Source organism: Moschus berezovskii, chromosome 3 (assembly GCF_049115385.1).
Source record: "Moschus berezovskii isolate FMDL1 chromosome 3, NW_MosBer_1.0, whole genome shotgun sequence".
Taxonomy (NCBI): Eukaryota; Metazoa; Chordata; class Mammalia; order Artiodactyla; family Moschidae; genus Moschus; species Moschus berezovskii.
Window position 1 is genome coordinate 19,046,292 of NC_142462.1, and position 27,979 is coordinate 19,074,270.

Below are 27,979 nucleotides of genomic sequence, written 5' to 3' on the forward strand. Positions count from 1 at the left end.
CTGGTGCAGTATGGTTTTGCTCAACCAGCTTGCTCAGCCAAGTCGACAGGACCAGGTGGAGAGGAAGTTTCCAGGGTTTGCAGTGAGGGAGTTCAGCCCTCGCCCAGGGAGATGTGGGCCCCATGTCACTTTAGGACCGGGACAGGTCAGTGAGTAAGGGATCTGTGGTTTCATTGCCCAGCATCTCTGGGATCCCCTGCCTGACATTTTAGTTTTAGATCTAGTATAGACCTTTGTGTTGATCGTAGAGGGAGAGCAGTGAGTGGTCATGAAGAAAGATCTTTTAGTTCCCTGCCCAGGAATTAAACCTGGGTAACCTGGATGAAGGGCTTCCCTGGTGGCTCAGATGGTAAAGAATCTGCCTGCAATGTGGGAGACCTGGGTTCAGTCCCTGAGTTGGGAAGATCACCTGGAGGAGGGCATGGCGACCCACTCCAGGATTCTTGCCTGGAGAATCCCCATGGACAGAGGAGCCTGGTGGACTTCAGTCCATGGGGTTGGAAAGAACTGAACACAACTGAGCATCTCAGCACAGCAGAACACAGCACAACCTGGATGGAAACCAAGAATCCTAGCCACTAAACCACCAGGGGCTAGAAGCTGGAAGCTAAGTGGCCCTGGCTCTTGGCCCTGTTTGAAAGCAAGAATGTTTCAAGGGGGCAAAAACTAAAAGCAGGTGCAAAGTTTATTATTAGAGACACAGCACAGAGTGTGGGAGAGCACACAGGCAAACAGTTTATCTAACTCAGAAGCAGGGCAGAGATGCAGGCTCAAGGGAAAGGGTGTGGGCCTCTTCTCTAATGAGGAGGAGCGCAGTCAGACACTAGGCCAACCACACACCCAGAGGAGCAGGGCATCCTGGGTGAGGAGTGCAGCCCAGAGGTGACATGAATCACTCATGCAGGACAGCCCTTCTGGGTCTTTGCTTACCTCTGGCCAGTTATCCTGTTTCTTTCTTCACACCTCACTGGTCCATGGATCCTCCCCAAGATGCATACACAACTTTTTGCTAAGATGGATCCCACTGCAGAGGCCTGCGGGTGCATGTCCACACTTATTATGGGGTGGGGCCCCCTCCCTTTCTCACCCCCAAGAAGACTTTCTTCCTGTGTGCAGACAGGGAAGTCTTCCTTGACCTCAGGAATGGACCCCTTATCTCTTTGCTTTAGCAGAACTCAGCTTGGACCACTAGCTTTGACCTTGGAGTGTCTGCATGAGGACAAAGCTTGAGTTTTACTTCACTTGACAAATGCCAGGGGTCTGGCCAGAGGCCCACTGGCTCCTCCCTCAATCGGGCCCTTCATGTTTCACGTGCTGCAGCCTCCTTTGTCTGACACTCATCCTCCTGCCCCCTGACTCATCTTTGCTCACCTTTGCCTGTCTCAGAGCACTTGACAAGCTTGGTCCGGAGATCCCATCCCTGCTCTGTGGGGCTGAGGCCTCATCCTTTCAGATGGAGAGGCCCAAGGGAATCTGGAAACAACGAAGCCTCTGGGTCTCCACTCTAATATTTCTGAATCAGTGCTGCTCAGCCTTTAGTCAGAATCGTGATCACCGGCAGGGGTGGTGCGGCGACTGAAACCCAGGCTGCTGGACCCTATAACTTAATAAGAATGCCATGTCCACCACAGCGTAGCTGATTGAATTCTCAGTTTCCCTTTTTCATCATGCCTTCCTTCTCCTCTTTCTATTCTCTTCTTCTTTCTTTCTTCCTCAAACATTTATTCCGTGCCAGCTCTGTACCTGACACTGGCCTAAGCTCCTGGGCAGTGAGATAAGTTAGCCAGGGGATAAATAAGAAAGTCTGCAGTCAAGTCAGACATGAAAAGAAGGTACTGACAGGCAGCAGGGCTCTGGTGGAAGTGTGGGGGGCAGTAGCAAGGGCATGAGCTTTGCAGAAGGGGTGGAGGGACAGCAGCAAAGGTCTCCCAGAGCCCACATGCAATTTAGAGCCTAATTAGAAGGCAAGAAATTATAGTAGCATTAATTCTACAGTGTGGTCCCCCCGACCCCGCTTTGCTGAGTAGTTTAATTTGCACCCAGGAATAAAAGAATTAGGGGCTGGTAAGACTTTGAACAAAAGTAAGAAATACAATACACTGTATATGTAATTTTAAGGAAAATACTATATATTTCATCTTGTAGACATAGTTATATGATAATTTTGTCAGAGGATGGAATTGTAGAAGTATTTTAGGGAAGTTGAAAGTCTCTAGCACAGGGTTGTATGCACAGGTGGCTTTTGCATCAGCTGAGACATACGGACACTAAGGTGGCCCAGGAGAGACCCAGAGGTGGGGACACAGTTGAAGAACACTCCTAAAGGGAAGGTCTTTAACTCGGAAGGGTGCCACCTTCTGGCCAGATGTTCAGGAATGGTTAGAGCTGGGAACAGTTGTGTGGTACTTATACCACTTAAAGCTGTTTTGAAAACAGAATTTTCACGGTAATGATACTTTTAGTTAGAAGAAAACCAAGTGGACTCTCTCAAGTAGCCAAGACCTACCCAAGTACCCATGAAAAGAAATGAAAGAGTGTGAAGCTTACGTTTTACTGTCAGAGATAATCTGCAAATCTTCTATTTTAGAAAATCAACTTAGAGCATTCATACATCTGCATTCTGTTTTTTGAAATAGAAAGCATATTATTATCAGTCAGAAAAATAAAAGTAAAACCACCTACTATGTAGGTGCCAGGCACTGAATTAAGTACTTTACAAATACTAATTTCATTTAATCTTCACAGTCATTCAATGACATGTACCCATTTTATAGTTGAAAAACATGAGCCTTACAGGGGTTTGTCACTTGTCCAGAGCTTTTATACACCATTTGGCTGGTAAGTGACAAAGTGAGGATTTGAACCCAGTTTCTATCTGAGCACATGACTTAACAATTATGATATACTGCAGATAATCCATGGCAGATTATCAAATTGAAGATCAGCTTCTTGTCCAGAGCCTATGGCTGGTCACCCGACAAGGCAGGCCTACAGCTTTTGCTTGCATCTTATTAGCAAGGTGCGCTGGAAATCCTGGCTGCAGGTATAAGTGTCTCCTCTTGAATTTTGTGGGGACCTTTGGGCCTCACAGATGCCCGTGGAAGTCTGAACCCTGGGGTGACCTCTCCAAACCAGGTGGGACCCCAATTCAGAGCGGTGGGGGTACACTGCCACCCATGTTTCCTTTCCATCTCTTTGCCTGAGATGAAGATGGACTTCTTGGGGGCCTCAGAAAGATGCTCTAGGCTCTTAAAAAGCAGGAGGGGCTTTGCCTCAAGCAGTCCTGGGGTGTCTAGTCATGTTTTCTTCTTCAGATGCTTCAAGAAAGACCCATTTCAGGAAGAAAAGCACACTTCTCTGACCCAAGGAGGATTTAAAATAATACCTGAATTTCTTACTCTGAAACCTCAAGCCTTTTACCTTGCTTGGTAATTTTGTTTCTAGTATATTTTGTGTGTTCTGTGTGAGAAGGTTGCCAGGGAGTGCTGGATCCCCAGCCTCACCCCCTCGCACACTATGTGGTCCAGACATCCCAGTGAGTGAGGCCACATGGCCGAGGCCTGTGTGGAGCTTAGTGGGGCCACAGTCGTGCTTAGTGGGGCTGCAAAGACAACCAGTGGGGCTTTTTCTCTAAACTAGCCTTTATTTGTGTCTATTCTGTGCTCATCTAAGGTTTCACCTCAATTATTTTAGTAATTTATAAAAAAGAAGAAATTTTTGTTTCCTAGAGTGCTTGGGAAATTGCACATGGAAATTCCTAGCTATGGTATGCATTTTCTTTCAGTTTATTATTGCTATCTACTGAAAAAATGCAGTGAATCTGTACCATTGCTAGTAATAATTCAAAAAATAATACGAATAAGGTGTGCTGCTGTTGATTCTAGAAAGCTGGGGAATATGGATTTTTGGCTTAATGGTTATGTAGCCTTTCTTTCTCTATCGGAGAAACACACATAGGCTCTATCTCCTGGAAATGTGAAAGCAATATAGTAAAACATGTCCAATCCTGACACTAAATCTATATATTAAAATAATGTTTCAGAAACTAGTTTAAAGTGTGTGTGTAAACTGTTACATGTGTGTATATAATACGTATGTGGCATGTGCATTGTATGCGTGTGGCACACACACGTTATCTGTAATAATCTTAGTGCTAAGTGATGGTGATGCGTCCATTTTACAGATGAGGGGACTGAGGCATGGACAGAGTGGGTAGCTTCTGCAAGCTCACACACATAACTGTCAAGTGGTGGGCTAGTCTGTGTGCTTAACCACGAGACTACTGCCCCCATGAGTAGATGTTTCCTGGGAGACACAGGAGGCACTTTGGATTTGAGGGGTAACTCAGAACTGACCATTAAGAACCTCAGGTAGGAGTTTGACTCGGTGGCAAAAGCACTGGACCAGGGCTCAGACCAACGTCATTTTCGCCCTGGTTCTGCCATTTATGAGTCCCTTATGTTTGGTGTCTCCTCCTGACTGTCACTTTCCTCATCTATAAAATGGAGATGGTGATAATATGCCCAGACGCTTCATAGAAGGGTCGTGAAGACAGCTGACATAACGGATGTGAAGGACATCTGAGAACACTTGACGTGCTCCCTAAGTATTCAGAAAGGATTTGTCACATGCTCACAGCTCATTTGGCAGTTCTAAACTGGAACTTGATCATTCTTAGCCCAGTACCCTTTTCACTCGTCGGTGCTGTGTCAGCGCACCTTTGAACAAACCCACGCGCTGCCCTGCATCAGTTTCTTTTCTGTAGAAACGGGAGAGGTTATGTGCCCCCTTGGAACATCATCCTCTCATTACTATTGTAGAGAACGTTTTCTCCACTCAGCAGCCTCTGTTTTCCCTTCAGATTTGAGAAGCGTTCGTTTTCCTTTGTCCCTCTTGCCTAAGAGACTAGAACACTGTATTACAAATGAAAATTTCCTTTAATCGAGAAAAATCATTTGCTTAGAATGGAAGGAGGGCCTCGTTTGAAGTGGAGAAGATCCAGTTTTGCAGATAGAAAAGCTGAGAGTCAGTCTGAGGGCGCACCTAACACCACCCAGCAACACAGGGGGAAAGTGGCCACAACCAAGTGTCTAGACTCCCAGGCCAGGCCCAGCTCTACTTCATGACGCTCCTCCTTGCACTGAGAAGCTGTGGATGTTTGGGGTTTATTTTAGACATTTGTTTTATTCCTGATAGATCTTCTGCGAGGCATGCCTTCCGTCTCTAAATGTTTGTATTTCGTTCCTTCCAGACGGAGACTGCATAAGCTGGGCGTGTCGAAGATTACCCAAGTGGATTTCCTGCCCAGGGAGGTAGTGTCCTACTCCAAGGAGACCCAGACTCCTCTGGCCACCCATCAGTCTGAAGGTGAGTGGTGTCTTTTGATTACTTTCCATGTGATCTCTGGGGAGATGGCCAGGGAGCCCCATCCTTCTTGTTGATCTTGTATCTTACCATAAGACAGACATCTTCGCAGAACACAAATATAATGATACAACAAAAGCTGAAGTCTCTTTGGGCTCTGGTTTTGGAAATGATGGAGAGGAAACCCAGTGATACTCCTCCAGGGGGATCATGAACTTTCAAATGGGTCACTTAGTAAAGTCACACTTTGTCAACACTATGTGAGGACAGGGAACATCTCCAAGGAAAAATGTAATAGAAACTTCTCTGAATTTTATTGGTAAGAGTGTGTGTACGTTAGACTCATCATTTACAGGTGTCAGCAAACTATAAACCACACCCGCTCCTTGAGGTAAAGTGTTTGGGAATCCAGCCATGCCCAGTGCCGTGTATCTAAATGACCACTTTCTTGCTGTGTGGTAGAGGTGAGCCCTTATGACCCACGTGGCCTAAAGTCTTGACTGTAATCTGGCGCTTTTCTGAAATACTTCGCTGACCCCTGACTTGCTTTGCCAACTCAGATGGCAACACACTGAGAATTTCTTGCCACAATTTAAATACTTTCCATGCGAGTTCTGTGGAGGGGAATGGGAATTGAACTCCTTGCCTCCTTTGTGCATTCCCGAAAGTATCAAGTGGAAAAAGTACATGCAAATCCCAGTACATCGTAAAAATACACTGAGAAGAGAAGTTGAAGGTAATCAATGAAATGCATCTTAGAAGTGAATAATGACTGCGAAGCTAAATTGCTCCAAAGCAGAAGCAGGAAATGTGTACACTTAAAATAGGGTAAGTGAAGGTTGCATTGATAGAGGGTAGCACTGTTGTCATAACTGAGCAAATTCTCTTTTGCTATTTTATTGTCTGGTGCAGTAGAGAGGATGTTAGCATTCTGAGTTCATTGTTGTTGTGTAGTAAATACAAAAGCCATGAAAATGAAAAATGGTTTGCATTGCCTGCTTGGTTTGCATCATGTGTCAGTCCGTGCACTTGGTTTGTGCAAGTTACAGAGCTTTCCAGTTTTGGTTTTCAACCCATACCATTAATAGACAAGTGAAATTGGGTTCCTTGAAGGAGAGGGCTGCCTGCACCACAGGCCTTCTGAAAACCCGTCTTGGGTAATGCCAGCTGGTGTGGTGAGGATTCTTTGGCTGAAGGGCCTCCATTTTTCAGGTGTGATTATGAAATGCATTTTAGAAGCTAACAAGTAGCACCCTCTGGTGGTGAAATGTTAAACCAACTCTTTCAGCGAACCTAAGAACTGTACATTAACGTGGCAGAAAATACAAAGTTGGAAAAGCTTTTGGGAGTTCACCCAGTCTATCCCTGGGCCTCCAGGCAAATCAGCAAGATCATTAAAAACAACCTCACCACCCAACCAAAATATTTGTTTGAGCTAATTTGCTGCCAGTGGTATTTGCAGAAAAAGCCTGAGGTATGTTTATTTAGTCCCAAATTTGACCCATAACATAAAGTTCTAAAATTGAAATTGGAGAAGGAGTGAATTGTTTTTTGGAAATGTGTAGACTTTAGATATTGGAAATGGTACATAAATATTTACAAGGGAAGATAAATTAAGGATGAAAAGGCATCAACTCTAAACTTTTAAACTGGAACGCATCAAAGGGCTTTCCATTTTATGACTGCAGAGAGGGCTTGGGACCCCTCATTATGCTGTGGTCCAAGCAGCAGAAAGAAAGAATTTTTCCCTCTGCTCTTGGCAGAAGTTCTTTCTGTTTTGTTAACAAGGCTCATAGAGCTTTTTTATGGTGATGGGCATTTCGATGGTTCAAATTCCACAATGTAGATTTAAGCTCACAGTGAGCTACCGTCCCTGTAGACAGTGAAGCAATCCCCGACAGGTTTAGATGGGCAGAACTTTGGATTTGACTTCAGCAATGGTCCTCTCACCTCAGATGATTCTCTGGCTACCTGAGTGGTCCAGCCCCTGGCTGACAGGGGTGCCCCACGACCCCCTTTCACCTGCAGTGTGAAGGGAGCCAACAGGCAGAATAGGAGGCTCTTACACGTGGCTGGTTTGAGTTGGCTTCCAGTTTGGGAGCTCGGGCCATGGCACTGTTTTCATGGCGACTGCAGCCGTTCAGGGTCAGGAAACAATGAACTGCTGAGTTTTATGACCTAGTGAGGCTCTTGGATGGATAAAATACTTAAAGCTGTGGTGCCCATAAGATCCATTTTAGCTCATTACTGCCCATGGTGTATGAAGGAATGCTGATTATTTTTTAAGTCATTATGTGACTATGGAAAATTTAGCAACATTTAAACCAGTGATCTCAGAGTGTTGATCTATTCTGCATCTAATGGAGTTCTCAGGGATTCAGTTTTTGACGTGTTCTCATTTAACTCTTTAAAATGGAAGGGAAGGTACTGTGGACTTGCCCAGGCTTAAGCCTCTTTTCGCCACTATATACTATAATGACCATTCTCTTAATTTGTGATCCTAATGACCTGTTATGAGAAACAGTCCAGAGAATGATTTAAAGCAGAAAGATTTAGGAATGTTGTCTGCATGAACACTGGTTTTTCAATACAAGTTTAGATCTTCCCTCCCTGCTTAGGTCATTAGTTGCAGAGGAAGAAAGCTGAGAATAGGAAATAGTGATTTGGGGAGCAGGATATCTCTGTCTCCAGAACATTTTAGACACATGCTTTTTATTCCCAGGTAATAAGAAAGGGGAAAAAAAAGGTTCCCTTCCAAACTACAGCTGCTTTGTGTTATTAATATTAACCTCTCTCGTGATTGTCCGCGAGGTATTGACGTTACTTAGAATGCCAGTCTTCTGTGTCTTTATTACAGTGGTAAAAGTGACTGGCCCATCCTAGGCACCCGACAGATGCTTTGAATGACACGAATGAGACCAGACATCTCAGAAATGCCAAGTTCTGTAGTGACCCCCAGGAGAAGGAGAACTTCTTAACTTGCTGGGAAAATGTAAGCCAATCTGGAGGGAGGAGGTGGAAACTTACATAACCTGTTGATTGTTTGAAGAGTTCTTTGATCTCCCTTTTCTCTTTATTGTATCTTATAAATGGGAACTTAGTGGCCCTGTATTGGCCACCTCCTCTCCCTTAATTTCCTTCTCATGCCTCCTTTCACATATCCAAGAGAGACCAAACCGCTTGCATTTTCCAAGGCATCATGGAGCCTCAGGCCTCCACACGGCCTGTGCATACTGTCTCCATGCCTTGAATGCCATCTTTCCTGTTTGCTTTCCTTTTGGACCACAAACAGGGCCAGCTCTCCAGTAATTCTACTTCTGGTTGACATCTCTTCTTATACGTTGAGCATAGTCTGTCTTCCCCTTATCAAGCCATTATTTAATTTATTTTAAAATATACTTTTTTATTACTTAAATATCTTCCTTTTAGGTTCGATCTTCTTGAAGGCAAGGTGTATGTCATTGGTTGTCTAGTTTGTATATATTAGCAGTCAGTCAGTTCAGTTCAGTTCAGTCGCTCAGTCGTGTCCGACTCTCCGCGACCCCATGAATCACAGCACGCCAGGCCTCCCTGTCCATCACCAACTCCCGGAGTTCACTCAAACTCATGTCCATCGAGTCAGTGATGCCATCCAGCCATCTCATTGTCTGTCGTCCCCTTCTCCTCCTGCCCCCAATCCCTTCCAGCATCAGAGTCTTTTCCAGTGAGTCAACTTGTCGCATGAGGTGGCCAAAGTATTGGAGTTTCAGCCTTAGCATCAGTCCTTCCAATGAACACCCAGGATTGATCTCCTCCAGAATGGACTGGTTGGATCCCCTTGCAGTACGAGGGACTCTCAAGAGTCTTCTCCAGCACCACTTTCTTCTTTTCTTAATCCTTGAATATGTATCAATAAATGCCTTTCCTTTTCCTTTTTCTGTTTTCTTTCATCATCTTACCATGTTTTCTTTATTTGTCATAAAACAGACATGAATACCTAAAAAGAATTGAACTGAACTGAACTGAACATGGTGAAGATGAATGGGCTCCATGACTAGGATTCCTGTGTTTTTTTTTTCTGGCCTTACTATTTATATCTTTTGTGACTTTTGGCAAGTTGTTAGAATTTTTGAGCTTCAGAATCCTCAACTGTAAAGGAAAAGGATAGAAGTCTTAACAGCTGCCATGGACTAAAACTGTGTTCCCCTAAATTCATGTGTTGAAACCCTAATCCCAGTGTCATGGTATTTGGAGGTGAGGGCTTTGGTAGGTAATTGGATCAGGACTGTGAAGCCCTCATAAATGGCAGTAGAAGTAGTCAATCCCAATTTTCTAGTTTATCCCTCACCTCCCTTAACTTCGGTAACCATCAGTTTATTTTTTACATCTGTTACTTTATTTCTGTTTTGTAGATAACTTCATTTGTACCCTTTTTTTTCAGATTCCACATTTGAGCAGTATCATATGATGTTTGTCTTTCTTTATCTGACTTACCTTGTTTAGTGTGGTCATCTCTAGGTCTGTCCATGTTGCTGCAAATGGCGTTATTTTGTTCTTTTTATGGCTGAGTAATATTCTATTTTATATATATATCTTCTTTATGCATTCCTCTGTTGATGGACATTGAGAAGGTGTGTGTTCTTTACCTCCATGCCCAATTCAGTGCTTGGCACAAAGGGCTCAACAGGTATCAGTGGAAGAAATGAAGGATGAGATAATTCTAGAGGAATAAGAAAGACGGGAAAATGCTCATTCTATTCTGGGGAGATTGGAGTATGATGCATGCATTACGGCTGCACTGGTTCTGGGGGGTTATAAGGAAAAGTCATGAGAGTACAATTGCGCAAGGAGGGGAGTTCAGTGTTCTGTTTCCACCAGGCTTCCATTTCATTCCCCAGGCTGCTGCAGGTATTACTGCTGTAAGCATGACGTAGTTGTGAGACCTGAAGAAGAAAACCACCAAGGCAGCCTGTCTTGGCTCAGGACAGAGCAAAGCAGTCGTCAAGTTTTTACTGTGTAGAGATGCTGTTTAAAGTACTTTGAATTTGGAACGGGTGTGTAGGAAGGTGGCTGAGGAAGGCTCTTGTTTCATCTCTGTACTTTTATAAAGTATTTTCTTGGCTGTTTGAGGGTAATTGCTAACTTGGCTTCCCATCCTCTCTGGCACATACTCAATATAGATGCTTCAAGTATAGAGATATTTTCCCAGGATAAACTAGTCCAGCCACTGCACAATAAAAACATAATGAACCGTTATGCATTTTAATAATGCTTTGTTTAACCTAGTATGTTAAAAAATTATTATTCTAACATGTAATCAATATAAAAATTATCAATGAGATATTATACATTCTTTTCTATATTAAATCTTCAGAATCTGGTTTGTATTTGACACAGCATATCCCAATTCAAACACTAACTTTTCCTTGGAAGTACTTGAACTGTAATAAAGCTTTCATAAAATTTACAGTTGAAAAAGTAGATTCCTATGCCACTGTTGTTCCAAACACATTTGGAAGCTGTTTAATAATGGGATCAAATGTTTAACTTTAAAGTTAAATTATAAAATGCCATTTTTCAGTTGCTTTAACCATACCTCACTGGTCAGTAGCCGCAGGGGGCTAGTGGCTCCTGAACTGGACAGCTCAGGTCTACCGTGGTCCATCATGGTGGAGGTGGGGCTCTGCGACCCGCAGCCAGCCTGATTTCCACTTCACTGTGGCCAGGCAGAGGGCCTGGGGAGAGGAGACCTCCCTGACTTGTGGAGAACTCCTCCAGGTTCATGATGACTTTGTAGATGCTCCTCCTTTCTGTGAGTTCAGCCATATCCAAGAAAATGTTAGATGACTGGACGGGATCAAAGTTGTACTCACAGCCGGGTAAGTCCTCAAGTAAGCCTCGTCCTGTCACATTAGAGGCAGCTGTAGGAACCCCTCTGGGTTCTCCCTTCATGGTCTGTAGTTTGTTGTTCAGTCACTAAGTCATGTACAACTCTTTGTGACCCCATGGACTGCAGCACGCAGGCTTCCCTGTCCTTCACCATCTCTCGGAGTTTGTTCAAAATCAGTGAGTCGGTGATGCCATCTGACCATTTCATCTTCTGCCGCCTCCTTCTCCTTTTGCCTTCAATCTTTCCCAGCTTCAGGATCTTTTCCAATGAGTTGGCTGTTCGCGTCAGGTGGCCCAAGTATTGGAGCTTCAGCATCAGTTCTTCGAATGAATATTCAGGACTGATTTCCTTTAGGATGGACTGGTTGGATCTCCTTTGCAGTCCAAGGGACTCTCAAAAGTCTTCTCCAGCACCACAGTTCAAAAGCATCAATTCTTCAGTGCCCAGCCTTCTTTATGGTCCAGTCTTAGATCTGTACATGACTGCTGGATAAACCATAGCTTTGACTGTTTGGACCTTTGTCGGCAAAGTGATGTCTCTGCTTTTCAATACACTGACTAGGTTTGTCATTCTTTTCTTCCAAGGAGCAAGCATCTTTTAAATTTCATGGCTGCAGTCACCATCTGCAGTGATTTTGAAGCCCAAGAAAATAAAACCTGCCTTTGTTTCCATTTTTTCTCCATCTGTTTGCCATGAAGTGATGGGACTGGATGCCATGATCTCAGTATTTTTTTGAATACTGAGTTTTAAGCCAGGCTTTTCACCCTCCTCTTTCACCTTCATCAAGAGGCTCTTTAGTTCCCCATGGCTTTCTGCCATGAGGGTGGTGTCATCTGCGCATCTGAAGTTGTTGGTGTTTCTACTGTCAGTCTTTATTCCAGCTTGAGCTTCACCCAGCCCGGCATTTCTCATGATGTGCTCTGCATACAAGTTAAACAAGCAGGGTGACAATATACAACCTTGACGTACTTTCCCAATTTGGAACCAGTCTGTTGTTCCATGTCCAGTTCTAACTATTGCTTCTTGACCTGTGTACAGTTTTCTCAGGAGGCAGGTAACTGGGTCTGGTTTTCCCATCTCTCTCAGAATTTTCCACAGCTTATTGTGATCCACATGGTCAGTAATTTAGATGCTAGGATATTCAGTCCTTGTACCCTGTCTTCAAGTTGCCCAAAGGACTACTGAAGACCACGTTTGGCCTCTTTGTTAGTTATCTACGCTTCTGCTGCTCCCTGTCCTTCTTCATGAAGTAATGAGAGATCAGAATTAAGATTTGAGTTCTTCCCACTGTATCGCACAGGTAACTCGGCTCAATGTTACGTGGTAGCCTGGACGGGAGGGGAGTTTGGGGGAGAATGGATATATGTGTATGTATGGCTGAGTCCCTTTGCTGTTCACCCAAAACAACTATCACAACATTGTTAATTAACTGTACTTCAATACAAAATTAAAAGTTAAATGATTTTTTAGAAAAAGATTTGAGTTCTAAACTGCAGAGTGTTGAATTCTGAGTCCTCCTACATGTTGGTGGTCCCAAGAACATAACTCTTTGATACAAAGTTGAAAAATAAAGACATCTTCCAGAGAATCTAAGTGGAAATACTTATTTGGAACCTAAAGTTTGCAATCAGACAGTTCTTATTCCCTAACTGAAGCTAGTCCTGAAACACCTGGAGGTGACTTGGGAGAAGACCGGACATGGTATCATAACCTTGACTTCCAACTGGATCCCAGTTTCCTGGCCCTTAACACGCCTTCTCTGAACTTACTATTTAAAGAACCACCGTGTGTTCCGTGACAAGCCATGGTGGCATCTGGATGCAAGTTAAAGCTCCCTAGTGAAGGTGCCACACTCCCATCTTATTTTTAGCTTCTGTTTTTTAGAGAAGAACCGACACGCTTCCAGAGAGATGGTGGCATCTGCCACGTGTTGCTTCCTTCCAGTATGCCTGCTCATTCTCTCTTGACACTTGGCTGAAGTGTTAGTCTCTCTCAGAACCAGCTGCAGAGGCTCCAGGCCCAGTGCCTGCAAGATGAGCAATGGAAAGATTCTCTCCTGGGACATGAGCTTTCTTCAGCAATGTTAATCTCATATCTGCTTGGCCAGACTCTTAAAAGACAAAAAAAAAAAGAAAGGAGGGAGGAGGGAGTGCTATCTCAGGAACACAGACATCTCAGACAATACTTTTTAGGTATTATTTATATCAAATAGACACATTTTTCTAGTTAAAATTGTTTTCCCTATCTCTCAACCACCTTTCCATCTACTGGTCAGGAGAGCATTAATGATTTAGTTCTTGGTTTATATTAGACACTAAAATAGACATTGGCTTAGCTGCCAGCCAGTCTTGGTATTCCAAAGGGGAAGCCTCATGCTAAAAGGTAATTTATTTTTAAAAAGCACCTAGTGAGAGAGCCAGAGATGGTTCAGTCAAATAACAGTCAAATGAGCTCATTTATTCAGAATATTCCTCTCATTGAGAAACAGAAGTGCACCAAATAACAACTAAAAATGAAATCAGAAGTGTAATAAAAAGACTAAATGCCAAGCAAGACTTGGTGCCAGTGGGCACTGTCTTATTTACTATACCTCTGATGGAAGATGAGATGGTTGGATAACTCAATGGACATGAATTTGAGCAAACTCCAATAGATGGTCAAGGACAGGGAAAGAAGTGCTGCAGTCCATGGGGTCACAGAGAGTGGGACGTAGTGACCGAACAACAACAGCTGTAATCTCCAGGTCTACAGAGAGGGGAGAGTCATTGAGAAAAATAGCCCTAGGGCATCCTGGGTACTTTAGGCTCAATATATGATTGTATTTTGGCCACAGTACTGTACTAAAAAGCAAACTGTTATTTTTTAAACTGACTTATATATTGGCTGCACTAACCCACTTGAATGTTCTTGCCTGGAGAATCCCAGGGACGGGGGAGCCTGGTGGGCTTCCGTCTATGGGGTCACACAGAGTCGGACACGACTGAAGTGACTTAGCAGCAGCAGCAGCAGCAGCAGGTCTTCGTTGTGTGTGGGCTTTCTCTGGTTGCGGAGAGTGGGCTTCTTATTGTGGTGGCCTCTCTCGTGGAGAACAGGCTCTAGGTACACGGGCTTCAGTAGTTGTAGCACACAGGCTTTAGCTGCCCAATGCATATGAAATCTTCCCGGACCAGGGATCAAACCCATATCCCCTGCATTGGCAGGTGGATTCTTATCCACTGACCCACCGGGGAAGTCTCAAATTGTTATATTTTAGGAAGATAGTTTGGGAATTTTATTTAAGTGTGGGTGAATTACTTAATTAATCAACATATCACAGTCTCTAGACTATCAAGAGTTAATGTGCTTTGTAGATGCATGGCATTCAGAAGTAAAAGATTTTGCATAAAATAAAAACATTGTCCTTTTAAAGTTGTGATGTCTCCATCCTTTTAGTTTTTCATAAAACTGAAGTAATTTTCAGAGTAGGAAGATAAGAAGCTTAACTAAAGCTGAGGACCTAGAAGCTCAAATTAACACAAAGGCAGCTGTGAGATTTTTTTTTCCCCCCTGACTCCAAGGCTTACAGGTTCAGGTAGATTTTCTAAGCACATTTAGCTAATATCTAAATTATAGACCTAATATCAAGTTAATGTGTGATCATAGATCACTAATTGCTTCCCCCAAGTCCATTTACAAATCCAGTTTTGCTGATCTCCAAGACATCCCTTCTCGGAGGTTCTCATGAACCTGGTTCCAGACACATCAGTTCTGTGTATCACTGATGCCTGCACAGTGCCTAATATTTGCTGTGGGAATGAATGGATGACCGCACTTAGCTCATAGGGTAACCCCAACTGTTTGCCTTATGAGCTGGATGATGGAAGAAATAAAAGAGGGGTAGGTCTAAGGGTATGAGATGGGAGGAGGTGCCCCAGAATTTATAGTTTCAAATGCAAAATAACTGTGGTTAATTTAAGCAGAAGAACTGTACAAAAAAGATCTTCATGACCCAGATAACCACAATGGTGTGATCACTCACCTAGAGCCAGACATCCTGAAATGTGAAGTCAAGTGGGCCTTAGGAAGCATCACTCTGAACAAAGCTAGTGGAGGCGATGGAATTCCAGTTGAGCTATTTCAAATCCTAAAAGATGATGCTGCGAAAGTGCTACACTCAGTATGCCACCCAAATTTGGAAAACTCAGCAGTGGCCACAGGACTGGAAAAGGTCAGTTTTCATTCCTATCCCAAAGAAAGACAATACCAAAGAATGTTCAAACTACCACACAATTGCACTCATCTCACACGCTAGGAAAGTAATGCTCAAAATTCTCCAAGCCAGGCTTCAGCATTATGTGAACCGTGAACTTCCAGATGTTCAAGCTGGTTTTAGGAAAGGCAGAGGAACCAGAGATCAAATTGCCAACATCCTCTGGATCATCAAAAAAACAAGAGAGTTCCAGGATAACCTCTACTTCTGCTTTATTGACTATGCCAAAGCCTTTGACTGTGTGGATCACAATAAACTGTGGAAAATTCTGAAAGAGATGGGAATACCAGAACACATTGCCTGCCTCCTGAGAAATGTGTATTCAGGTCAGGAAGCAACAGTTAGAACCGGACATGGAACAACAGACTGGTTCCAAATTGGGAAAGGAATATGCCAAAGCTGTAAATTGTCACGCTGCTTATTTAACTTATATGCAGAGTATATCATGTGGACTGCCGGGCTGGAAGAAGCACAAGCTGGAATCAAGATTGCCAGGAGAAATATCAATAACCTCAGATATGCAGATGACACCACCCTTATGGCAGAAAGTGAAGAGGAACTAAAAAGCCTCTTGACGAAAATGAAAGGGGAAAGTGAAAAAGTTGGCTTAAAACTCAGCATTCAGAAAACTAAGATCATGGCATCCGGTCCCATCACTTCATGGCAAATAGTTGGGGAAACAATGGAAACAGTGATAGACTGTTTTTTGGGGCTCCAAAATCACTGCAGATGGTGGATGCAGCCATGAAATTAGAAGATGCTTGCTCCTTGAAAGAAAAGCTATGACCAACCTAGACAGCATATTAAAAAGCGGAGACATTACTTTGCCAGCAAAGGTCTGTCTAGTAAAAGCTATGGTTTTTCCAGTAGTCACGTATGGATGTGAGAGTTGGACTATAAAGAAAGTTGAGCACTGGAGAATTGATGCTTTTGAACTGTGGTGTTGGAGAAGACTCTTGAGAGTTCCTTGGACTGCAAGGAGATCCAACCAGTCTGTCCTAAAGGAAATCAGTCCTGAATATTCATTGGAAGGACTGATGCTGAAGCTGAAACTCCAATACTTTGGCCACCTGATGCGAAGAACTGACTCACTGGAAGAAGACCCTGATGCTGGGAAAGATTGAAGGTGGGAGGAGAAGGGGACAACAGAGGATGAGATGGTTGGATGGCATCACCGAGTCAATGGACATGAGTGTGAGTGAGCTCCGGGAGCTGGTGATGGACAGTGAAGCCTGGCATGCTGCTGTCCGTGAGGTCTCAAAGAGTCGGACACAACTGGGCGAATGAACTGAACTGAATTTAAGCAGAAAAGAGTTTGAGTAGAAGGATAATTTGTAAGTCACAGAATCAACATGATGAATGAAAAGACAGACTCAGAAGACAGGCTGAGAAGCTAATTGTCAAGAAGATAGCCAAAACTTAAAGTATAAAATATTTTCATTAAGTCTACCACCAGCAAACCTAGGAGAAGCATGCCAGGTAAGGGGAAAAATCCAGAATAAGCAGTTAGTCTAGTGAAAGCAAGTTGATTCCCCACTACACAACAGAAAAATGTGATCAACCTGGCTGGTTCTTCTTATGAGATATGATTCAATATTGGGAATTTTGTTTGATCTCTGGTTGGGCAGTAGCCAAGGCATCTTGAATTAGGGCAACTGTACCCTTGTATAGCCTTGATGTACATACTTATAGCTATAAATATGAGTCCACTAAGCAAGTACTGGTGCAGGTGGACACAGAATAACTGGCATTTAGAGTAGAATGTATCAACTATTCCACCTTAGATGCCTGCTTCACAGTGCATAACTTTAAAAAAAATTTTTTGAAGTATAGTTGACTTACAATGACATATTCATATCAGGTGTACAGCAAAGTGAGTGAGTTATGTATATACATATGTCCACTGTTTTATAGATTTCTTTTCCCATATAGGCCATTCCAGAGTATGGAGCAGTGTTCCACATGCTGTATGGTAGATCCTTACTGGTTACACAGTGCATTTTGTATATACACATACAACTGTTTTACAAAAATATATGTATTTATTTGGCTGTGTCGGGTTTTCGTTGCAGCATGTGAGATTTTTGTTGCAGCCCGTGGGCTTCCCTAGTTATGGCACACAGGCTTCTCTCTAGTTGTGTGTGTGTTTAGTTGCCCTGTGGCACGTGGGATCTTAGTTCCCAGACCAGGGATCGAACCTGCATCCCCTGCATTGGAAGGTGGATTCCTAAGCACTCGACCACAGGAAAATCCCCCCCAGTAGGTAACTTTTGATTGTACATAACTATTCTGTCACTCTGGGTATATGTTGAAAGGTCCCACCGTTCCTTAATCGTTTGCATTTGTATCCTCTAATTGTGACCTCATGGATTAGTTTTGGATAGAGCCCTTTCTCAAACCGTCTAACTAAAGTATTCCAACTAAAGTGGGCAACGAGATACGCTGATCAAAACTCTTTTCCAAGTGGAATTGTAGTGGTTTTTCTTCTGCACTAAACTTCAGGCCTACACCTAAATGGAGGTGTTAAAGTTAACAGTCCAGTTCTGGCTTTTGCCAGCCTATCACCTAGAAATTTCCAGAGTCCAGACTCAAAGGTTTTCAGACAGCTAGCCACAGGTCATTTCTCATTAGGCTGGGCGAGGAGTGAGAGCGCCGCAGGAGTGATGGCAGGGTGGACAGCTGGCTCATGGAGGCTGCTTTTCCAGCTCAGTGTACAGCGCCTGCTGATGAGCTGACAGTGGGGCCGCCTGACTTTGTGGCCTGATGGATTAGATACCACTCCAGTTCATAATGCATTGTCTATTTTCCAGTCACCTGGTATCTCTACTTGGGTCTACTTGTTAGGAACACTAATGCCTATCTCTCAAAAGGATAGTATTAACAACATAATGCAGAGCCTATACTGTACCTCTAAAATCTAGGCATCTATTTTGTGATTCCCTTTTAGAGCTCTTTGTCTGCTTTTCCACAGACACGTTGGGCATCATCAGAAATTTTGTAGAACAAAATTTCAGGTAATATAGCCATTATAAGTAGAAACCTTTTGAGGCACCCGGTAAATGGATTGATAAAGTGCATGCAAATTTTGGATATGTTGCCTGCAAAGGCCAAAATGGCCCACCAAGCTTGACAACTGTTTGTATTAGAGAAAGAAGATATTTGCCATAAGCATTGGTGCTTTTGACCACTAGACTCATAGAAACTGTCCTGAAGTAGCAGGTCTCTATATTTTCAAATCTTTTGCTCCCATCCTTAGCCTGCTTTGCTTGAGTGCTCAGTTGCTTCACTTGTGTCTGACTTTTTCCAACCCTCTGGATTGTAGCCTTCCAGGTTCTTCTGTCCGTGGGATTCTCCAGGTAGGAATACTGGAATGGGTAGCCATGCCCTCGTCCAGGGGCTCCTCCCGACCCAGGGATCCAGCCTTTGTCTCCTGCAACTCCTGCATTGCAGGTGGATTCTTTACCGCTGAGCCACCAGGGAAGCCCACCATCTATCCTACTTGTGTCTTATCAAAGTACTGAAAGTACCAACCCAGCTTACTCTCCAGGTCCTGCGAGCACGATGCCTTGTGTTGAAGGTGAGGTTATCAAGGTCTGTAGATAAAGCCAGCTTTCTGGTTTAAGAGATGACGATGTCAGAAGGTCTAAGAAGATGATGATGCAGAGAAAGTGGGTCTTCTTTGGCCGTCAAGAAAAGGCTTGGTATAGAGTGTGGCTCGAGGGGGTACGTCCAGACCTCTGTGTTCTCCGCTGTATTCAGTGTTTCATTATTTCCTGATCAGTACTGCCACTTTCATGTAAGTGACTTGGTAAGGCTGGAAATTCAATGGGCTTTCTCCAGGCACCCACAGAATTTTACATTTGTGTTGGATTTTGGCAGACATTTATGTTGAAAATTACAACCAGAGAAATTCCCCAGGCCTATGCCTTGAGCTAAAATATAGAGATCTAAGCCTGTCATCTCGTCTTTAAGCCCTCCAGTCTCATTAGAAGCAGCCACCTCACCCTAGCATCCTTAAATTCTTCATGCTATTCACAGTCTTCAATTTCAATGACAGTTTGATCCCTTAAATCCTTCTTTTCAATGGACACTTCATTAAAGGTCACCACAGAAGAAAAATTATCCAGTTGTTTGTTACAGCTGACAGATTCCCATTCCTGAACTCTGAATTTTCATGTTTTTTTTAGCCCCTATTAGGACAAATAACCAGTACCGGTTTCCTGAGGGACCGTCTTCTGATACAAATTTCTGACCAGCCTGGGTCCATGGTTGCCAACAATAGAACGTAACTCTGGTTAACTGAAACACAAAAGGAGTTTGTTGGAGAGATGTGAGGTACTTGATAGATGGGTTTTGACAGTTAGGAAATTTGGTCAGAAATAGGAACAGGGAAGCCCTAACCCCTAGTGTGACTATATTTGAAAATACTGCTTTTAGGAGGTAATTAAGGGGGCTTCCCTGATAGCTCAGATAGTAAAGACTCTGTCTGCAGTGCAGGAGACCTGGGTTCGATCCCTGGGTTAGGAAGATCCCCTGGAGAAAGGAAAGGCTATCCACTCCAGTATTCTGGCCTGGGTTGCAAAGAGTCAGACACGACTGAGTGACTTTCACTTAAGGCTATATGGAGCTTCCCTCATGGCTCAGACGGTAAAGAATCTGCAGTGCAGCAGACCCGGGTTTGATCCCTGGGTCAAGAAGATCCCCTGGAGAAGGACATGGCTACTCATTCTAGTTTTCTTGCCTGGAGAATTCCATGGACAGAGGAGCCTGGTGGGCTACAGTCCGTGGGGTCACAAAGAGTTGGACACGACTGGATGACTGACACTAACGAGGCTAAATGAGGCCATCAGGATAAGAATCCTAATTTTATAGGATTGGGGCCTTATAATTGGAGGAAGGGAAGGAGGGAGATCCATTTCTTTCTTTCTGTTCATGTGTATGCACCAAGGAAGGCCGTGTGAGGACACGGGAAGGAGGCCTCTGCAAGTCGGGAAGAGGGCTCTCACGAGAAACTCAACTGTCTAGTAACTTGATATTGGATTTCCCAGTCTCTAGAACTGTGAGAAAATACGTTTCTGTAGTTTAAGCCCCTATGGCATCTTGCCGTGGCAGCCCTAGCCGACCGTGACAGTGGCTAACACAGCAAGGTGATGCCACTGAACTTGGTCAGCTCGATAAGATGACATGGACCTCCTGGGCTTCCTGTCATTGAGTGCTCACTGTTATGCTCAGGGTTTTAAACCCTATTGTTAACTCCTGCTTTGAAAACTCCTACTTCTTCCTGCACCTTGATGGTGCTCCCCTGAGCTTTATTTATTTATTACATTTATTTATTTGGTTGCACTGGGTCTGCGTTGGTGCGCACGGTTTTCTCCGGTTGTGGCGAGCGGGGCTCCTCTCTGGCTGTAGTGCGTGGGCCTCTCACTGCCGTGGCTTCTCTTGTTGCGGAGCACAGACTCTAGGGTGTGCGGGCTCGGTAGTTGTGATTCACAGGCTTAGCTGCCCTGCAGCATGTGGAATTTTCCCAGATCAGTAATTGAATCCATGTCCCCTGCATGGACAGGCAGATTCTTAACCACTGGACCACCAGGGAAGTCCAGTGCTCTGCCTTCTATTTATCCGCTGGCCTGGAAGTCCATCTCCAGCCCAAGCCATGTAGTCCCTTTATCCACCGCAGCAGACCCCGTGGCAGACTGTTATATACTGAGATGCCTCAGATGGTCTGATGGAGGCTTGGGGGCGTTCCCTGGTCCTCCGCTCTGTTTTTGCCAGCCACTGTCAGCGAGGCTGGTTGTTGCCTTGTGGTGAAGAAGACCTGTTGCGTATTGGTTTCCTAGATTTCCAAATAAAGAATGTGGTTCAAAGGTTCCTGTACTCACCTGTCTTCTTGGTTTAATACTCCATCCCTCCTAATTCTTTTCCTCCAAAGTAGAAATCCAGATATATATGAAAACTTTTCTCTTCTCCCTAAATGTTCCTTTGCTTGCCATTACCTAAATCCCCACGTTTAACTTCCCTCATAGATTGAGGGGAAGGAGGAGTGATCTGTCCTTTTTTTTTTTTTTTTAATTCTAAATGGTAAGGAAAAGAAATTTGAAATGCCTTTTCTCCCTCAGTTAATCCTGACTCTCATCTAACTGTGGGGTTCCAAAATCCAGTTTTTTGAGGAGGGAGCTGAATGTTACCTTTTATTTTCATTCTTCTGCACCAAATTCTAAACTCTCTACTAGCAAATGAGTGCCTTAGGTAGACTGTTTGAAGATTATTATGTTCAAAAGGAAAACTGGAAAAGCAAATTAATACTTTCCAAATATAACTCTCACTGATTATCAAAATGAAGAGGACATTGTTTCTGTTCATCACTTTTCTTTAAAATAATGCAAGGCACATATATGATTTTTTTTATTTATTTTTTTTATTTCTAAAAAAGAATTTTATTAAAAAAGCACAAATGCAAAGAAATGAACAGAGGAAAATGTATGCGTCGAACCTGGACTGGTCACTTATGATAATATACATGCTACAATTCCATTCTCCCCAATCATTCCACCTTCACCCTCTCCCACAGAGTCCCAAAGACTGTTCTAAATGCCTATGTCTCTTTTGCAGTCTCTTATACAGGGTTCAGGTTACCATTTTTCTAAATTCCATATATATGCGTTAATATACAGTATTGATGTTCTTCTTTCTGGCTTACTTCACTCTGTATAATTGGCTCCAATTTCATCCACCTCATTAAAACTGATTCAAATGCATTCTTTTTGATGGCTGAGAAATACTCCATTGAGTATATGTACCAAAGCTTTCTTATCCATTCATCTGCAGATGGACATCTAGGTTGCTTCCATGTCCTGGCTATTATAAACAGTGCTGCAATGAACATTGGAGTACATGTGTCTCTTTCAATTCTGGTTTCCTCGGTATGTATGCCCAGGAGTGCGATCGCTGGATCATATGGCAGTTCTATTTCCAGTTTTCTGAGGAATCTCCACACTGTTCTCCATAGTGGCTGTACTAGTTTGCATTCCCACCAACAGTGTAAGAGGGTTCCCTTCTCTCCACGCCCTCTCCAGCACTTATTGCATGTAGACTTTTGGATAGCAGCCATTCTGACTGGTGTGAAATGGTATCTCATTGTGGTTTTGATTTGCATTTCTCTGATGATGAGGGATGTTGAGCATTTTTTCATGTGTTTATTAGCCATCTTTATGTCTTCTTTGGAGAAATGTCTGTTTAGTTCTTTGGCCCATTTTTTGATTGGGTCACTTAGTTTTCTGGAATTAAGCTGCAGGAGCTGCTTGTATAATTTGGAGATTAATCCTTTATCAGTTGCTTCATTTGCTATTATTTTCTCCCATTCTGAAGGCTGTCTTCTCACCTTGCTTAGAGTTTCCTTTGCTGTGCAGAAGCTTTTGATTTTAATTAGGTCCCATTTGTTTATTTTTGCTTTTATTTCCAATATTCTGGGAGGTGGGTCTTGGAGGATCCTGCTGTGATTTATGTCGGAGAGTGTTTTGCCTACGTTCTCCTCTAGGAGTTTTATAGTTTCTGGTCTTACATTTAGCTCTCTAATCCATTTTGAGTTTATTTTTGTGTATGGTGTTAGGAAGTGTTCTAGTTTCATTCTTTTACAAGTGGCTGACCAGTTTTCCCAGCACCACTTGTTAAAGAGACTGTCTTTTCTCCATTTTATATTCTTGCCTCCTTTGTCGAAGATAAGGTGTCCATAGGAGCGTGGGTTTATCTCTGGGCTTTCTATTTTGTTCCATTGATCTATATTTCTGTCTTTATGCCAGTACCATACTGTCTTGATGACTGTGGCTTTGTAATAGAGCCTGAAGTCCATCAGGTTAATTCCCCCAGTTCCATTCTTCTTCCTCAAGATTGCTTTGGCTATTCGAGGTTTTTTGTATTTCCATACAAATTGTGAGATTATTTGTTCTAGTTCTGTGAAAAATATTGTTGGTAGCTTGATAGGGATTGCATTGAATGTATAAATTACTTTGGGTAGTATACTCATTTTTACAATATTTATTCTTCCAATCCACGAACACGGTATATTTCTCCATCTATTCGTGTCCTCTTTGATTACTTTCACTTGTGTTTTATAGTTTTCTATGTACAAGTCTTTTGTTTCCTTAGGTAGATATATTCCTAAGTATTTAATTGTTTTCATTGCAACAGTGAATGGAATAGTTTCCTTAATTTCTCTTTCTATTTTCTCATTATTAGTGTATAGGAATGCAGGGGATTTCTGTGTGTTGATTTTATATCCTGCAACTTTACTGTAATCATTGATTAACTCTAGTAGTTTTCTGGTAGAGTCTTTAGGGTTTTCTGTGTAGAGGATCATGTCATCAGCGAACAGTGAAAGCTTTACTTCTTCTTTTCCAATTTGTATTCCTTTTATGTCTTTTTCTGCTCTGATTGCTGTGGCCAAAACTTCCAGAACTATGTTGAATAGTAGTGGTGAGAGTGGGCACCCTTGTCTTGTTCCTGACTTTAGGGGAAATGCTTTCAGTTTTTCACCATTGAGGATAATGTTTGCTGTGGGTTTGTCATATATAGCTTTTATTATGTTGAGGTATGTCCCTTCAATTCCCACTTTCTGGAGGGTTTTTATCAAAAATGGATGTTGAATTTTGTCGAAGGCTTTCTCTGCATCTATTGAGATAATCATATGATTTTTATTTTTCAGTTTGTTAATGTGGTGTATTACGTTGATTGATTTGCAGATATTGAAGAATCCTTGCATTCCTGGGATAAAGCCCACTTGGTCATGATGTATGATCTTCTTAATGTGTTGTTGGATTCTGATTGCTGGAATTTTGTTAAGGATTTTTGCATCTATGTTCATCAGTGATATTGGCCTATAGTTTTCTTTTTTTGTGGGGTCTTTACCAGGTTTTGGGATTAGGGTGATGGTGGCCTCATAGAATGAGTTTGGAAGTTTCCCTTCCTCAGCAATTTTCTGGAAGAGTTTGAGTAGAATAGGTGTTAGCTCTTCTCTAAATTTTTGGTAGAATTCAGCTGTGAAGCCGTCTGGACCTGGGCTTTTGTTTGCTGGGAGATTTTTGATTACAGTTTCAATTTCCGTGCTTGTGATGGGTTTGTTCAGATTTTCTATTTCTTCCTGGTTCAGTTTTGGAAAGTTGTACTTTTCTAGGAATTTGTCCATTTCTTCCAGGTTATTCATTTTATTGCCATATAATTGCTGATAGTATTCTCTAATAATCCTTTGTATTTCTGTGTTGTCAGTTGTGATCTCTCCATTTTCATTTCTAATTTTATTGATTTGGTTCTTCTCCCTTTGTTTCTTGATGAGTCTGCCTAGTGGTTTGTCAATTTTATTCACCTTCTCAAAGAACCAGCTTTTGGCTTTGTTGATTTTTGCTATGGTCTCTTTTGTTTCTTTTGCATTTATCTCTGCCCTAATTTTTATGATTTCTTTCCTTCTACTGACCCTGGGGTTCTTCATTTCTTCCTTTTCTAGTTGCTTTAGATGTAGAGTTAGGTTATTTAGTTGACTTTTTTCTTGTTTCTTGAGGTGTGCCTGTATTGTTATGAACTTCCCCCTTAGCACTGCTTTTACAGTGTCCCAGAGGTTTTGGGTTGTTGTGTTTTCATTTTCATTCATTTCTATGCATATTTTGATGTCTCTTTTGATTTCTTCTATGATTTGTTCATTATTCAGCAGCGTGTTGTTCAGTCTCCATATGTTGGCACTTTTAACAGTTATTCTCCCATAATTGAGATCTAATCTTACTGCATTGTGGTCAGAAAAGATGCTTGGAATGATTTCAATTTTTTTGAATTTACCAAGGCTAGATTTATGTCCCAGGATGTGATCTATCCTGGAAAAGGTTCCATGTGCGCTTGAGAAAAAGGTGAAATTCATTGTTTTGGGGTGAAATGTCCTATAGATATCTATTAGGTCTAACTCTTCTATTATATCATTTAAAGATTGTGTTTCCTTGTTAATTTTCTGTTTAGTTGATCTATCCATAGATGTAAGTGGGGTGTTAAAATCTCCCACTATTATTGTGTTATTGTTAATTTCCCCTTTCATACTTGTTAGTAATTGTCTTACATATTGCGGTGCTCCTATGTTAGGTGCATAAATATTTATAATTATTATATCTTCTTCTTGGATTGATCCTTTGATCATTATGTAGTTTCCTTCTTTGTCTCGTTTCACAGCCTTTGTTTTAAAGTCTATTTTATCTGATATGAGTATTGCTACTCCTGCTTTCTTTTGGTCTCTATTTGCATGGACTATCTTTTTCCAGCCCTTCACTTTCAGTCTGTATGCGTCCCTTGTTTTGAGGTGGGTCTCTTGTAGACAACATATATGGGGGTTTTGTTTTTGTATCCATTCAGCCAGCCTTTGTCTTTTGGTTGGGGCATTCAACCCATTTACGTTTAAGGTAATTATTGAAAAGTACGATCCCGTAGCCATTTTCTTTATTGCTTTGGGTTCAAGTTTATACAATCTTTCTGTAATTCCTGTCTATAGAAGATCCTTTAGCATTTGTTGGAGAGCTGGTTTGGTGCTGCTGAATTCCCTCAGCTTTTGCTTGTCTGTAAAGCTTTTGATTTCTCCTTCATATTTGAATGAGATCCTTGCTGGGTATAGTAATCTGGGCTGTAGGTTATTTTCTTTCATCACTTTAAGTATATCTTGCCACTCCCTTCTGGCCTGAAAAGTTTCTGTTGAAAGATCAGCTGTTATCCTTATGGGAATCCCCTTGAGTGTTATTTGCTGCTTTTCCCTTGCTGCTTTTAATATTTGTTCTTTGTGTTTGATCTTTGTTAATTTGATTAATATGTGTCTTGGAGTATTTCGCCTTGGGTTTATCCTGTTGGGGACTCTCTGGATTTCTTGGACTTGGGTGATTATTTCTTTCCCCATTTTAGGGAAGTTTTCAACTATTATCTCCTCAAGTATTCTCTCATGGTCTTTCTTTTTGTCTTCTTCTTCTGGGACTCCTATGATTCGAATGTTGGAGCGTTTAACATTGTCCCAGAGGTCTCTAATATTGTCCTCATTTCTTTTAATTCGTTTTTCTTTTTTCCTCTCTATTTCATTTATTTCTACAATTCTATCTTCTAGTTCGCTTATCCTGTCTTCTGCCTCTGTTATTCTACTGTTTGTTCCCTCCAGAGTGTTTCTGATCTCATCTATTGCATTATTCATTGTATATTGACTCTTTTTTATTTCTTCTAAGTCCTTATTAAATCTTTCTTCCATCTTCTCAATCCTTTTCTCCAGGTTATTTATCTGTAACTCCATTTTACTTTCAAGATTTTGAATCATTTTCACCATCAAAATTCGAAATTCTTTATCAGGTAGATTCCCTATATCTTCTTCTTTTGTTTGTGTTGGTCTGCAATTATCTTGTTCCTTTACTTGCTGGGTATTTCTCTGCCTCTTCATCTTGCTTATATTGCTTTGCTTGGGGTGTCCTTTCCCTCTTCTTGCAGTTTGTGGAGTTCTCTTTATTATGTAGTTTCTTCGCTGTGTGTGGGGTTGGACAGGTGACTTGTCCAGGTTCCCTGGTTAGGGAAGCATGTGTCAGTGTTCTGGTGGGTGGAGCTGGATTTCTTCTCTTTCCTTTAGAAGACAATGGGCTACTTTTCTGGGAGCCTGATGTCCTCTGCCAGTATTCAGAAGTTGTTTTGTGGACTTTACTCCATGTTCAAATGTTCTTCTGATGAATTTGTGGGGAAGAAAGTGGTCTCGCCGTCTTGTTCCTTCCTCCCCAGAACACTGGATTCTTATATTCCACTTGGTCGTGGAGTATCTCTTCCCAGCTGCTCCAGCAAGGCACAGCCGCTGCACCTTACCTTGGACGAGGGGTATCTCCCCAAGGCCGCCCCTCCTGCCTTGAATGTGGATCAGCTCCTCCCGGCCCTCCGGTGCCCAAGCAGCCACCACCTCCTGGACGTGGTACAGCTCCTCTCGTCCACCGCCCTAACCCTGGGCGCGGGGCAGCTCCTCTCAGCCACGATTCTGCACGTGGTCGGTTGCGCCGGGAGCCGGGCGTCTCTCGCGTCTGCGCCGCCGGGAGCCGGGCGTCTCTCGCGTCTGCGCCGCCGGGAGCCGGGCGTCTCTCGCGTCTCAAGAATGACTGCTAGTATTGGAGGATCTCCTTTTCGCCCAGTTTCGAGCCTGCCGGACGCCAGAGATCACCCGAGTCCGCCCGGGCCCGCCGGAAGGAGAGGAGCCCCACATATATGATTTTTAAAATTTTATTTAATTAATTTCTTTTCCCCTCACCATGAGGCATGTGGGACCTTAGTTCTCCAACTAGGGATTGAACCCATGCCCTCTGCAGTGGAAGCATGGAGTTTTAACCATTGGACTGCCAGGGAAGTCCCTGTTTATCACTTCTGATGGATGATAGAGTCAAGAAATACCGGGATTAACGAACATTGCGGTGCTTAAAGAACATTCTGTGCTTAACAAGCCTTTTATTCCCTGGAGAAATACAACT

General features: G+C 42.7%; 1 protein-coding gene across 2 annotated transcripts in view; it reads left to right on the forward strand.

The window, feature by feature from the left end:
- DYNC1I1 (dynein cytoplasmic 1 intermediate chain 1) overlaps window positions 1-27,979 on the forward strand; it is a 389,139-nt gene that overhangs the window by 88,453 nt on the left and 272,707 nt on the right. For both annotated transcript variants that reach the window (XM_055420462.2, XM_055420463.2), the window contains one exon: window positions 5,252-5,367. In XM_055420462.2, the coding sequence (XP_055276437.2) occupies window positions 5,252-5,367 (116 nt within the window). The remainder of the gene's footprint in view (window positions 1-5,251; window positions 5,368-27,979) is intronic.